This window comes from Saccostrea cucullata, unplaced genomic scaffold (assembly GCF_032062105.1).
Source record: "Saccostrea cucullata isolate Sc308-1 unplaced genomic scaffold, CSIRO_AGI_Scuc_v1 ctg424, whole genome shotgun sequence".
Taxonomy (NCBI): Eukaryota; Metazoa; Mollusca; class Bivalvia; order Ostreida; family Ostreidae; genus Saccostrea; species Saccostrea cuccullata.
Genome location: NW_026932916.1, coordinates 431,440 through 445,000, shown reverse-complemented (window position 1 = coordinate 445,000; position 13,561 = coordinate 431,440). Strand labels below are relative to the sequence as shown.

The 13,561-nt window shown below is 33.2% G+C and overlaps 2 protein-coding genes across 2 annotated transcripts in view; both read left to right on the top strand.

The window, feature by feature from the left end:
• Positions 1-2,401, top strand: part of LOC134236474 (uncharacterized) — a 77,449-nt gene extending 75,048 nt beyond the window's left edge. Inside the window, exon 3 of the mRNA XM_062718658.1 lies at positions 1,131-2,401. Within this exon, the coding sequence (XP_062574642.1) occupies positions 1,131-1,534 (404 nt within the window). The 3' untranslated portion in view covers positions 1,535-2,401. The remainder of the gene's footprint in view (positions 1-1,130) is intronic.
• Positions 1-12,810, top strand: part of LOC134236475 (multimerin-2-like) — a 33,968-nt gene extending 21,158 nt beyond the window's left edge. Inside the window, exons 2-3 of the mRNA XM_062718660.1 lie at positions 742-870; positions 12,233-12,810. Coding sequence (XP_062574644.1) covers positions 742-870; positions 12,233-12,636 — 533 coding nt within the window. The 3' untranslated portion in view covers positions 12,637-12,810. The remainder of the gene's footprint in view (positions 1-741; positions 871-12,232) is intronic.
• The last annotated feature ends 751 nt before the right edge of the window (positions 12,811-13,561 follow it).

The window sequence follows — 13,561 nt, the reverse complement described above, 5'->3', positions numbered from 1 at the left end:
AAATATACTTAAAGAAAAGTTTCTCTACATGGATAATACAGTAGATCAAGTAAATGAATATTAAAATTTGACTTTTTAAATTTTTTTTTATGTTCATCGCTGATCGAGAACATTTATAATTAAACTACATACATAAAATTGAACTAGTTGTATTTAGAAATGCATAATCTATCAATGTTTTGATGTTATTCTAAAGGTTTTACAATTCAGCAGTTTAGTAATTGAAAATGCTTATGAAAAAAGTGTTACTGATCTTACAAAGCAATGTGTATATACTTTATACCGATAATTTTTCTTCAGAAATATGCATTATAAATAATTATTAAACTAGGAAAATAATTTGATCTCAAGTATATTTAAAGGAAAATGTCTACTTAAAAATCGATTTTTTAGTCTTGCCTTCTATTAAGATACAAAAAATAATAAGTATTGCACAAAAATTTCTCTCAAGCTTCATTTTGATCATTCTAGATAATCCTATTTCCATTATTTTTCTTTAAAATATTTTATCAGAAAATCAGTGTAAAACATTGTTTATTTTTGAATAAAAATATTTTTAAATAATAATTTGAGTAATGTGTCGAGTGATATAATATATTAGATGTTGATTAAAATATTACATCTAATTCTTTAACATTCATTAATTCTAATGATGATAATTTGTACTGCTCTCAAAATACACAGTTATGTTAGATTTATATATGTCGAAAAATTTATTTTCTTCTCACATTTTAATTTCAGTTAACATCAGTAAAACATTAGAGGAAATAATGGCGGAAGTAAAACAATCTAAGAATGAACAGCTGCAACTGTCTTCTGCCGTGTCCTCTCTCGAGGTGTTCCGAATGAATGTGACGAATAACATATTAGGTAACAACTCAAAATAAATCAGTAAGAAGTGAAAACACCATACAAGGTCGCACTTTGCTATCTGTAGCTTCAAATTCTCTCTCTTTTTAAATTAACTCTTCTTATTTCACTCTGCACAAACAAGTAGCTGGTATTATTTCTCAACTTTTGCTAGGTTTTGATTAGATGCACGAACTACGATCTATAATTCCTTAATTGGATCTCCTTTAATCTTCAATAGGTAAATAAAAAAGACAACTAACTTTGAATTATATTTGTAGATAAATCAAAGAAGGTAGGTTTCTCCGCCTCAGTGTCATCCACCGACGGTTCTTGGAATTCCGGGACACTTGTATTTCCTTCCGTCATCACTAACGAAGGTAATGGATACAACCCAAGTAACGGAATATTTACTGCTCATGTCAGCGGAACGTACGTCTTCTTCGTGAATGTTCAGAGCTACAGTACAAATGATATATATGTAGACATTGTGTTGAATAGATCTACAAAAGTCAGAGCTATGGCCTATAGTGCCGGTAATGGTGATTATAATGACGCTGGTCCTAATCTGGTGGTGCTGACTATTCAGAAGGGAGACGCAGTGTGGGTCAAACATTACTCTGGACAAGGTTACTATACCAGTGGTCCTATTACTATTTTCTCATACACATGTAATTCAATCTGAAAATTTTCAAAATGCATGCTATAGGCATTGATTATGCATGTTCCTTTACAAATGAATAATTTATGTGGCAGTTTCATTAAAAATGGATCACTACAATGAAGAATACCGTAAAATCATATACTAGTATTTTCTTGGAGTCAAACTTTCATTGTTAAAATGGAAAAATATGACTGTATGAAAAATTAATTTCCAGGATGAAGAATTGTTGATGAGTTATATCTGTGAATTACATTTCTTGTAAGACATAAATTTGTGCGTCTCTTAATGACTTTAAAATCACAAAATTTCCCCCCACCCTCCCATGAAAATTAGTTATTTCAGAGTATTCTTTAAAAATATTGATAATCTTCACGATTCATTTGACGTTTGATTTTACATTTAACTTTTAAATTTGGAAAGTAAACTATCGAAATGATAAAAGTAAGCTGAAAAGTAAAAAAAAAAGTTTTTATTTTAAATTTATTTTAAGATGTCTTCAGGAGGAATTGCTTAAAATCTGATCAGTTCAGATATAATGTTTTAAAATATTACAAACCTAAAGAACAGGAGTTTTAATACTTTATTTGAGACCAGTTGGTATTTGTATCACTTTTAAGACTAGCATAAACATTTTAAACAACTTTGTTGTTATTACAAACAATTTTGCTATCGTAGAATACTAGCATATTTTAAAACATGCTTTAGAAATTTGCTCTTTTTATGTGTGTGTTGGAATACTAGTACATTGCATTGTGCTGTTGTATCGTAGTTAAAAAATTCCTTTTCTTCTGCTTGTAATTTCTTTTAAAAAGTATATAATTATTAAACCCATCAATTTCTATTGTCTTAATCTAAAATGATATGCATTGTAAATCAAAACTGAAAAACTATTCGATACTTGTCTTTTGTATGTTTTTTGCCGCCTAATAGCACTTGAGAGTTAAAATTATATGTATACTTGCTTGCAATAAAGAATTCTTTAAATTCTTTTATTCATTGATTAAAATAACTGAGAATCGAAAGTTTGACACAGCACCAATTAGAGTTTATTGATTCAAGTGACAAAGGAAAAGATGATAATTATAAAAATCGACCAAGTCATTAGTCAGAGTACTTAATGTTTGTCTTTGTTCTGTTTTGCATAATATATAACTATACTATTAAAAGACAATACGGAAAATTAGATTTATAAGAACAATGAAATGTAGATCATGAGGTCAGGTAGAAAACAAATGATAGAAATACATTGAGGAAACATTTTCCAATTTATTTGAAACCATGTGTACAGTCAGAAAAGGATAGGCAACTTCTCCAGAATAAGGGTCGGTACTTACACAGGGACATACAGCAAATTAACCAGCATTGTGAGAGACAGTAGCATATCAAACCTCTTCGGTTGGCCAGAAAAGGCTGCCGTTTATCAAATTATTTTGCAAACCTTGAATCACAAAACTAATGCCAATAAACATTGTAAAAACTATCTTTACATGCACGTAGCATCGGGGGTGTGGGGTGGGGTGGGGGGCTGGCCTCCTCCACTTCTTTTCTACACTTGAGTTTTTCTACAAGAAAGGTTCATTTAAAGTTCGGTTGCCCCCTCCCCCCGGAATTTGGTTGCAGTATTGTCAAAAAAGGGTAATATAAGGGTAATGTATGAAATCCGGATAGGGCCACGTAGTTCACTATCGCATCATCGCACAATCGAAGTTTGGGTTGATAATGCGATGACATGATAATGTCATGACAATGAAGTGATAACAATAAAGCAGCGATGTTGCGATAGAGCGATGTCGATGAAGTGATGGCGCAATGATACGAGATTATCCCCATGGTAAAAGCCATTGTGACCCCACCCTACCCCTAGGGGGTCATAATTTGAAGAATGCAGAATCTACCCTACCCTAGGATGCTTCCACATAAGTTTCAGCTTTTCAGGCCCAGTGGTTCTTGTGAAAGAGATTTTAAAATTTTTTTCGTATATATTTCAATGTAAAACTTGGATTCCAAATTGTGGCCCCGCCCTACCCCGAAGGTTATAATTTGAATAATTTAAAATATATACTACCCCAGGATGCTTCCACTTAAGTTTCAGCTTTTCTGTCCCAGTGGTTCTTGAGAAGAAGATTTTTTAATGACCCCATCCTAGTTTTATCTTTTCTTGATTATCTCCCTTTGTGAAGGTACTTAGCCCTATATTTTAACAATGCAAACTCCCCTTCATATATACTATACTACCCCAGGATGCTTCCACTTAAGTTTCAGCTTTTCTGGTCCAGTGGTTCTTGAGAAGAAGAAGAAAGTTTTTCCTATATAATTTTATTCTATTTCTATGTAAAACTTTGATTCCTTATTTGGCCCTGTCCAACCCGGGGGTCATGATTTGAACAATTTAGAATACACACTACCCTAGGATGCTTCCACATAAGTTTCAGCTTTTCTGGCCCAGTGGTTCTTGAGAAGATTTTTTAATGACCTCATCCTAGTTTTATCTCTTCTTGATTATCTTCCCTTGTGAAGGTACTTGGCCCTATATTTTAAGAATTTAAACTCCCCTTCTGTAAAGAAACTTTGTACCAAGGTTGGTTAAAATTGGCCCAGTGGTTCTTGAGAAGAAGTTTTAAATGTGAAAAAGTTACAGACAGACGGACAGCTAGACAGACGGAGGGAGAGACAGACAGACGGACGGAAGACGGACAAAATGTGGTCAGAAAAGCTCACTTGAGCCTTCGGCTCAGGTGAGCTAAAAATGGGTTTGTTGAGTTTGTTAATAAAGGGATGCAATTCCGAAATATTGTTGGAAGACTTCATCTCCAAAGACTACAGAATAAATGTCAATCAGAAACCTCAGCATCTTTTTCAAATCAATTTTGGTGTGCTTGTGTGTTAGAATTAGAATGTTTTTTAACAAAATAATTTTGCAAATGACCAATGACAAGGTAAGTTAATAAACAAGGTACATTTATATTGAAAGAGCAGCTGTCTATGATGTCAAAACGCCTTGATCATAATTTATCAGGAAAGCGATGGTTGTTTAAAGTTTTGAAAAGTCATGTACTTTGATATTATTGATTGTGGCAATATTTTGTGATTTTTAGTTTTCTTAAATTTTCCTGAAGCTTTTAAATCATCCACATCTGATTTACACCACTAGCTTCTGAAATATACTGTTGTACAGAACTCCTAAAGTTTCTCCTTTACTGCTGTAACATTTCAGTTAGGAGTAAAGAAACAGGCTTGATAGAACCTTTACTAGAACCTGTCATGAATCTTTCTCTGTAAAGATTTTTATGAAGTTTAGGAATCCAGTATATATAGGTATGGTCATTCAAACTCAATTATAAAAAAGAAGTAAAAGTAACAGGTCCGTCGGGTGAAAGCTGAAAAACTTTCGGTCCTTAACATAGCTGAGTAAGTATGAGAAACGTCAGTCAACATTTGACTTAATGATAAATTGTATTTGCTGACAAGGTCACGGTCGACCATAGAACTTACGAAATGATGACAACAAAACTGCTGATATTCTTGTTTCATCAACTTGTTTGTCGTTTTAGAAATTATTCAAACGTAGAGCATGCTCTTGCGTATCGAATCAACGGAGATATATACACTCCGAAATGCAGGTGATGAAGGTATATTGCTGACGAACTTACAAACTTCGCTGATAGAAACTTCAGATTATATTTTCGACTTTTAAATGAAAAGGAGAGAAATTGCCCTAAAAATGTCCTAAAAAGGAGTCTATGGAATCCGATATATATGAATATGATGAAAGGAATTTGAATATTGTTTGTCTATTTAAATGTCCAGCAATTTAAAACCTCCCAGTTTGGAGTTTAATATAGACAACATGTTACGAGAAGCCCTTCTAGGTTTATTTCTTGCTTTTCTCATTACATACATAATTTTGATTGAGAAGAGGATGGATAGCTTAACTTGAACAAATACAAATCTGAGAAAGAAAGTGGAACACATCAACAATGGGAATCAGAAGACTGAGAAGATGATCGATGAGATAACTTCATCAAATATAGATCTAGAAAAGAAAGTGGAACACCTTTTCAATGCAAATAAAAATTTTTTGAAAGGAGTTGAGAGTAAGTAATCATAGTCTCTAGAGAATCACCGACGGGTATGTAAGCATATCAACATAATAAGCATAACATTTTACTTCAGCTTGTTATTACTGAAAATGAATATCCATCAGTAAATGTTTTTAAGATAAATGCAATATCATCATAAAATTTGAAATGGTAGAAAGACTGTTTAATGTATGCACCAATTCCTATAAATCAGGGGTCCTTATGTAAGAATCATTACTTACTGAACAACTCTTCAACATGAAATTCGCATTGAAACAATTATCTCGTATTTCTTATAAATTTCAGTTTAATGATAAACCATCTCAGCATTATAACATTCTTTCAGACTTGTCCAAGAAGCTTGCCTTTTCAGCTGGTACCACAGGTCATGGAGTAATCGTAAGCGGAAGTACATTAGTATTTCCTGTGGTCATCAATAACGTTGGAGGTGGATATGACCCACGTACAGGGATCTTTACCGCCCAACGGCCGGACAGTATGTTTTCTATATCAGTGCCCAGGGGTATAGCAGTGACACATTGTATGTATCTATTGTACATAATGGAGGAGCCAAGGTAATGACAATATCTGACGGGGGACGGGGTAAAGATTTTTACGATTCTGGATCTAACCTGGTGACGCTGAATATCCAACAAGGGGACAGAGTGTGGGCAAGCTGTCATAGTGGGTCAAATTATTACAGCGAGGGAATACCCATTACAACGTTTTCCGGTTTTCTTGTTTAATAAAATTTGAAATATCATATTTTAATCTGTCCTCAGTGGAGAAAGGACATTTGTCAGACTTCAAGGAACTTGAAAAAGCAAGTTTGCAGTACAAAAAGTACTACGAGTATAGATTTTTCAATGTCATCTAATCTTGGCTTATTAATTCGGCTGGGAAGAAACATATTGCGCAGAACGTGTGCATAAAATTAATAATGTTAAACTAAGGACTCGCTAGTTGATTAAGAAATTTCAGCATTGAAAAACCAGAGAACATGAAATAAGACGCTTCTTGCCTGCATATTTCACGAAAAGCTTTGTAGTCCATGTTCCTCATGAAGTTTCAGAAATGAAATTAATATCTGATATTTAAATTACTTATACATTGTATAACAGGTCGAGGAAACTATTTTCTGTGACGTCGGAACAAATTTACAAGCTAAGTGGGGAACCAACGTGACTGGCAAATCGACCAATCAGCTCAATGAGTTGCATTATGGGCTACTACAAAAATACCACACGTGTGTTTTGAAAAAGCCAATATTTTAAATCACTCTCGGAAAAACGTGATGCATTTTTCCAAGCATTTTACACACTTAATACGCTATGAACATCATTATCTTCTAATTCCATGCTCACATTTATATACAAATGATTTACAATGATTAAAATTAGGGTTTTCTCCACTCTATTGTACAAATCCGTTTGTTAACAGTTTCCCCCCGTGCTGTGTTTTCAGTGAAAAGTCAATTTCACGTGACTTCCTTGGTTCAAAAACAATCAACTCTGAGGTGTGCTCATGTATTGTCATTGTTTACAACGTATACAATTTCGAAATACATGCTAGTCACGTTTTATGATCAATATGCTAATGGGTTACCCAGGGGCTGACAAATAGATTTTCAAGGCACTTGTCCAAGGGCAAGTACATGGTAAAAATTGACTTTCCCTACCTGAATTTTTGCTTGCCCTACCATAAACTAATTCTGTATTTTTTAAATATTTCAAAAAAGAGGAAGACAAATGCTGATTAAATCATGCAAGCCCCTATGCCCAGCTTTAAATTTATGGCCTGCAAATAAATTATATTTTTGATAATTCACTTGCCCACGGGCAAGTGGTTGATAAAATTTCACTTGCCCACCCATAAAATTCACTAGCCCCGGGCGTCGGGCAATGGGATTTGTCATCCCCTGCCGGGTTTTTATGACAGGTAAATTAAAAAAAAAGTGCAACTTAAGTGTTTTTTGGGGGTGTATTTTCTTTGTTTATAAAATGATACTTTTAATTTCTAATAACAAATAACTGAGCAATAACTAATTTAACCAGTTACATGGCAAATTAACGAATATCAAGTTAAACAACTCGAATCTTATTTACCTGTGAAGACTTTGTGAGCGGTATTTCAATGTACAAATTAACAAGGAAAACTGACTTTGTTTGTTAATGTGAGCATGGAGAATCTTAATTAGTACCTAATCTTTGTATTTTTCATAAACACGTTTCAAAAAAATGTTAGCTGACTTTCCTGCAGTCATTTGAAATCGCTTCCTAAATTTCCCTGACCCACGTGTTTATAGTAAAAATAAACATGTAGTAGACCATCATGCTTTTCGGCTCATTCACTGGATTGGACTTTTGTTTGCTGTGAGCACCTCTGTGCGCAATCGCAACAATATCCATATAAGGTAGTTTCCTCGACGTCTATGACATGCCACAACTTTATGTCAATGAAGTATCATTTTAGACAATAAAAATATTCAGTTCTCACCAAGTCAACAGCGAGGTATACTAGCTCATGAGAAATGATCATTTTTCTACTTTATATGGAGAAATTAGGGAGAAATACGAATTTTGAAAGCATGATTTTAAAGACTGAATGTTCTACGAGACAAACCTGAATACTTACAGATGTGTTGTTAGATTGCTTTTCAATAAAAATGGAACTCGTAAATATAGAAACCTTGTCATTGGCTATTTGCAAAATTATTTTGTTAAAATCACAGTAATTGTACACACAGGTACTCAGTACCTTATATTAAAAAAGTCCTTGAGTTGCTGATTGTCGATGTCTGTGTAGTTTTTGGAAATCAGGTCTTCTAGCAATTTATAGAAATTCCCATGAGTATCAACTGCGCTCAATTTTTAACAGATCTAGACCTTTTTTTGTATTAATATGAAGCAGAATTTACTAAAAAAATCTATACGGGAGGAATAAAAGATACAAAGAGTCGGACACATCTGTTATTATTTGCATATTTTACTAGAAAAAGACGTCAATGATCAGCTAACAATAATGCCTTATGACAAACATGATGACGAATTTTTCAATCGTCAACTTTTCTTACTTATTTAGCAATATATCCTTATTGCATGCATATGGGATTAGTGTCTCTCATTTGATCGATACGGAGGAAAATGCTCTATATATGAGCATTTTTTTTAAAAAAAACGGAGTAAGTTATTGACAAAAAAGTCGATGAAGGATTCAGCAGTCATTAAATAACGACTACCGAGGTAACTTTTATATACTAATTGTAAGGCCATTATTTACACAATGAATCGGCTGGGTTTTTCACAACACTGTCTGAATGTCCACTTTATAACTGTCTTTTTAATTCTTTTTTAACTCAAAGCTGAAAGGATGGTGCATCTATAAATAGAAGCTTTTTCTATCGACATAAACGTACATTTCAAATATTCTTTATCTGGCTTCTACTTCTATAAGAATTTCTTTGAATTTTATTATAAAAAAGAACATTAAAGAGGAAGTTAACTTACGTCAATAAGAGTCGAAAGCAGTTTTTAATATTTGCCAACTCATCTTTTAACGAATTCAACGATGTGCGCATGTGACATGCAATAGAAAAGGTCAAAGTTTATAAGCAAATGTATATAAGGCTCAATATTCTCTTGGATCGTTATCACTTCTCTGATTTTCAATATGAAGCAAACATTGCTGTTTACGTTATTGTTTGCTTTTCTCATACAAATAAATGGATTGTCCATATTTACGGACAGTAGTGGCAACATTTCATCTTTACTGGATATCAGTGATCCGGAATCCAAAAATACGGACGTGTTCCGACAGTTACTGAACCAAGAAACAATCATCAGAATGTCACTGGTGAAGAACGTTCACGCTTTAATGAAGGACATGCTGGATCTGAAGAAAAGTATGCAGACATTGAAAACATCCCAGCAGAAAACAGACGTAGAGGTGACCGCCTTAAAACAGGAGGTTGATGAACTGAAAAGAGAAAACCGAAGACTTGAACTTGAAAATAGGCGATATGAAGAATCTTTCAGAGCTGTTAGAGAAAATTTCACCAAAGTCGACGAACAAAATCAACAGGTTGTGGAACAACTGGAAGAGAAAAGAGAACGTTTTGAAACAAACGCTAGCAATGTACTGGCGGATCTTAAAGTGGAAGTTCGGTACCTGTCCGTTACCCTTCTGGACTTAAATAAACATACTTTAGCAATTGACAAGAAATTTCCTGAAATGTTGCAAGAAAAATATGATCAGTTATCTTTGAGATTGAACACTTCTGTGGAGAACTTGAACGATGATATTATGACAACAAATAAAACAATGCTTAAATCCGTGTCTGACCTTGAAAACTCACAAAATACTATAAAAAATTCAATATCTGGTAAGTTCATCATTTTGTTTTGTTTGTATAAGCTGTTTTGGTCGAAGGAATTGCATATAAGGTGCGTTTTTCAGGAATATGGTGTCTCGAGGATTATATTCTCTCAAGGTTTTAGTTTTCATAAACGGATTACTATTAATTACAAAAGTTTCTCTAAATGGAGAAAAAAAAGTGACTAACTGTAAGTAAATGAACATTAAAAGTAAAGGTTGACTTCCTTTCATTAAAGTTCATCACTGATCGAGAACATTTATAAGCAAATGTATAAACATAAAATTGAACTAGTTGTACTTAGAAATGCATAATCTATCAATGTTTTGATGTCATTCCTAAGGTTTTACAATTCAACAGTCAAGTCATTGAAAATAGTTATGAAAAAGCGTTACCGAACTCACAAAGCAATGTTTAAACCCGATAATTTTTCTTAAGAAATATTTATTCTACATAATCATTATATAAGGAAAATTAATTAATCTTGAGTATATTATAAGGTATGTATAAATGTATACTTTCAAGAATCGTTTTTAGCTCACCTGAGCTGAAAGCTCAAGTGAGGTTTCCTGATCACATTTTGTCTGTAGTCCGTCTGACTGTCCGTCTCTGTCTGTCTGTTTGTCTGTCTGTCCGTCTCTAAACTTTTCACATTTTCGACTTCTTCTCAAGAATCACAGGACCAGCTTTAAACAAACTTGGTACAAAGCATCCTTTGGTGCAGGGGAATTGAAAATATTAAAATGAAGGACCAAGTCGCCTTCCAAGGGGAGATACTCAGTAATCAAGAAAATACCAAAATATGGTGGGGTCATTAAAAATCATCTCAAGAACCACTGAGCCAGAAAAGCTGAAACTAATGTGGAAGCATCCTAACGTAGTGTAGATTCTAAATTGTTCAAATCATGACCCCCGGTGGTAGGGCGGGGCCACAACAGGGAATCCAAGTTTTACATAGAAATATATGGGAAAAACTTTCAAAATCTTCTTCTCAAGAACCACTGAATAAGAAAAACTGAATCTTATGTGGAAGCATCATTGGGTAGTGTAGACTCTTGTTCAAATCAGGACAACCTGGGGTAGGGCGGCGCCACAATAGAGGATCAAAGTTTTACATAGAAATATATAGGAAAAAACTTTCAAAATCTTTTCAAGAATCACTGGGCCGGAAAAGCTGAAACATAAGTGGAAGCATCCTGAGGTTGTGTAGAGTCTATATTGATGAAATCATGACCCCCAGGGGTAGGGCGGGGCCTAAATAGGGAATTCAATTTTTACATAGAAATATATAGGAAAAAACACAGTAGGGATACCAAATTTTACTTAGTAATATATAGAAAAAACTAAGAATCTTCGTTCCTATAGAACCACTAAGCCAGAAAAGCTGAAACTTATGTGGAAACAACCTGGGGTAGTGTAGATTCTAAATAGTTCGAATTATAACCCTTTAGGATTGTCAAGGTCAAGGTATGTATTACGAAGGTGGGAATTTGTTAAATGACAGAATGGCCAAAGCTACTCAGGTGAGCGATATATCCCATGGGCATTTTGTTAAGCCTTGACTTCTATTAAGATAAATAAACAAAAAGTATTCCACAAAAATTCTTTCAAGCTTCATTTTGATAATTCTTAATAATCCTATTTTAATTTTTTCTTTTAAGTATTTAATTCGAAAAGATACAATGTAAAACATTGTTTATTTCGGAAAAAATATCTTTAAATAATAGCTGGAGTAATGTTTCGACTGATTTAATACGTTGCATGTTACTTAAAATGCTACATCTAATTGATCAACATTCATTAATTCTGATGATAAAAATTTGCACTGATCTTAAAATGCACAAGTTAGATTTATATATGTTGGAAAATTTATTCTTCTCATATTTTGATTTCAGTGAACATCAGTAAAACATTAGAAGACATGATGGCGGAAGTGAAACAATTAAAGCATGTCCAACTACAGCTGTCTTCTACTGTGTCTTCTCTTGAGGTGTTCCGAATGAATGTGACGAATAACATAGGTAATAAATCAAATTAAATGAAGGAATATAGCAAATAAGAAGCGATAGCACTATACGAGGTCGCACTTTTCGATCTGTATCCTCAAAGCCAATATTTGTAATCTTCTAACAAATACAAGAAGCTGGTATTTAAGTATTATGTATCAACTTTTGCTATGTTTTGATTTGATGCATACATCACAATTCCTTTGATCTCCTTTAATCTTCAATAAGTAAATAAAAAACTAACCTTGAATTATATTTGTAGGTAAGTCTAAGAAGGTAGCTTTCTCCGCCTCAGTATCATCCAGCAGCACATCATGGATCAGTGGAACGCTTGTTTTTCCTTCTGTTATCACCAATGAAGGGAATGGATACAACCCAAGTAACGGAATATTTACAGCTCCTATCGCCGGGATGTACGTCTTCTTCCTGAATGTTCAAAGCTATTATAGAGAAACCATATATGTTGACATTGTGTTGAATGGATCAACTAGAGTCAGAACTATGGCCGTTAGTAACAAAAGTGATGATTATTACGAAGCAGGTCCCAATCTGGTGGTACTGACTATTCAGAAGGGAGACGCAGTGTGGATCAAACATTACTCTGGTTCAGGCTATTACCACGATGGTCCCATCACTACTTTCTCTGGTTTTCTTATACACATGTAATTAGATATGAAATATTCGATGTGCATGCTATAGGCATTGATTATGCATGTTCTTTTACAAATTAATAACATATGTTGCAGTTTGATTGAACATGGTTCACTGTAATTAAGAATACTGAAAAATGGTATATTTTCTTGAAGCCAAACTTTCGTGGTTTAATGGAAAATATGGGTGCGTGGGGATTTTATTTCCAGGATGAAAAAGGATGAAGAATTGATGATTAGTTATATCTATGAATTATATTTCTTGTAGGACAAATGCGTAGGTCTTTTAATGACTCGAAAATTACAAAAATTAAACTCCCATGAAAATTCAGAGTTTTCTTTAAAATATATTCAATCTTCATGATTCATTTGACATTTGATTTTACGATTAATTGTTAAATTTGGAAAGAAAATTATCTATATGATAAATGTAAGGTGAAAAGTAGAGAAAAAAGTTTTATTTTAAATTTATTTTTAAGTTGTCTTCAGAAGGAATTGGTTAAATCTGATCAGTTCAGATATCATGTTTTAAAATATTACAAAACTTAAAACAGAAGTTTTAATCTTTTATTTGAGACCGATTGGTATTTGTATCACTTTTAAGACTAGCACAAACATTTTAAACAACTTTGTTTTTATTGTAACTAATTTTGCTATCATAGAATACTAATACATTTTTAATAAAGGTTTTGGAAATTGTTCTTTTTATGTGTCTGTTGGAATAACTATTTGATACTTAGTTTTTGTATGTTTTTAGTCCCCAGATAGCACTTGAGAGCAAAAATTATTTGTATACTTGCTTGCAATTAAGATTTCTTTCAATTCTTTTATTCAATGATTAAAATAATTGAGAATTAAAATTTGACACAGCACCAATTAGAGATCATTGATAAAAGTGACACCAGGAATTGTACTAGCTGTAGAACTGTAGCTCTACAATA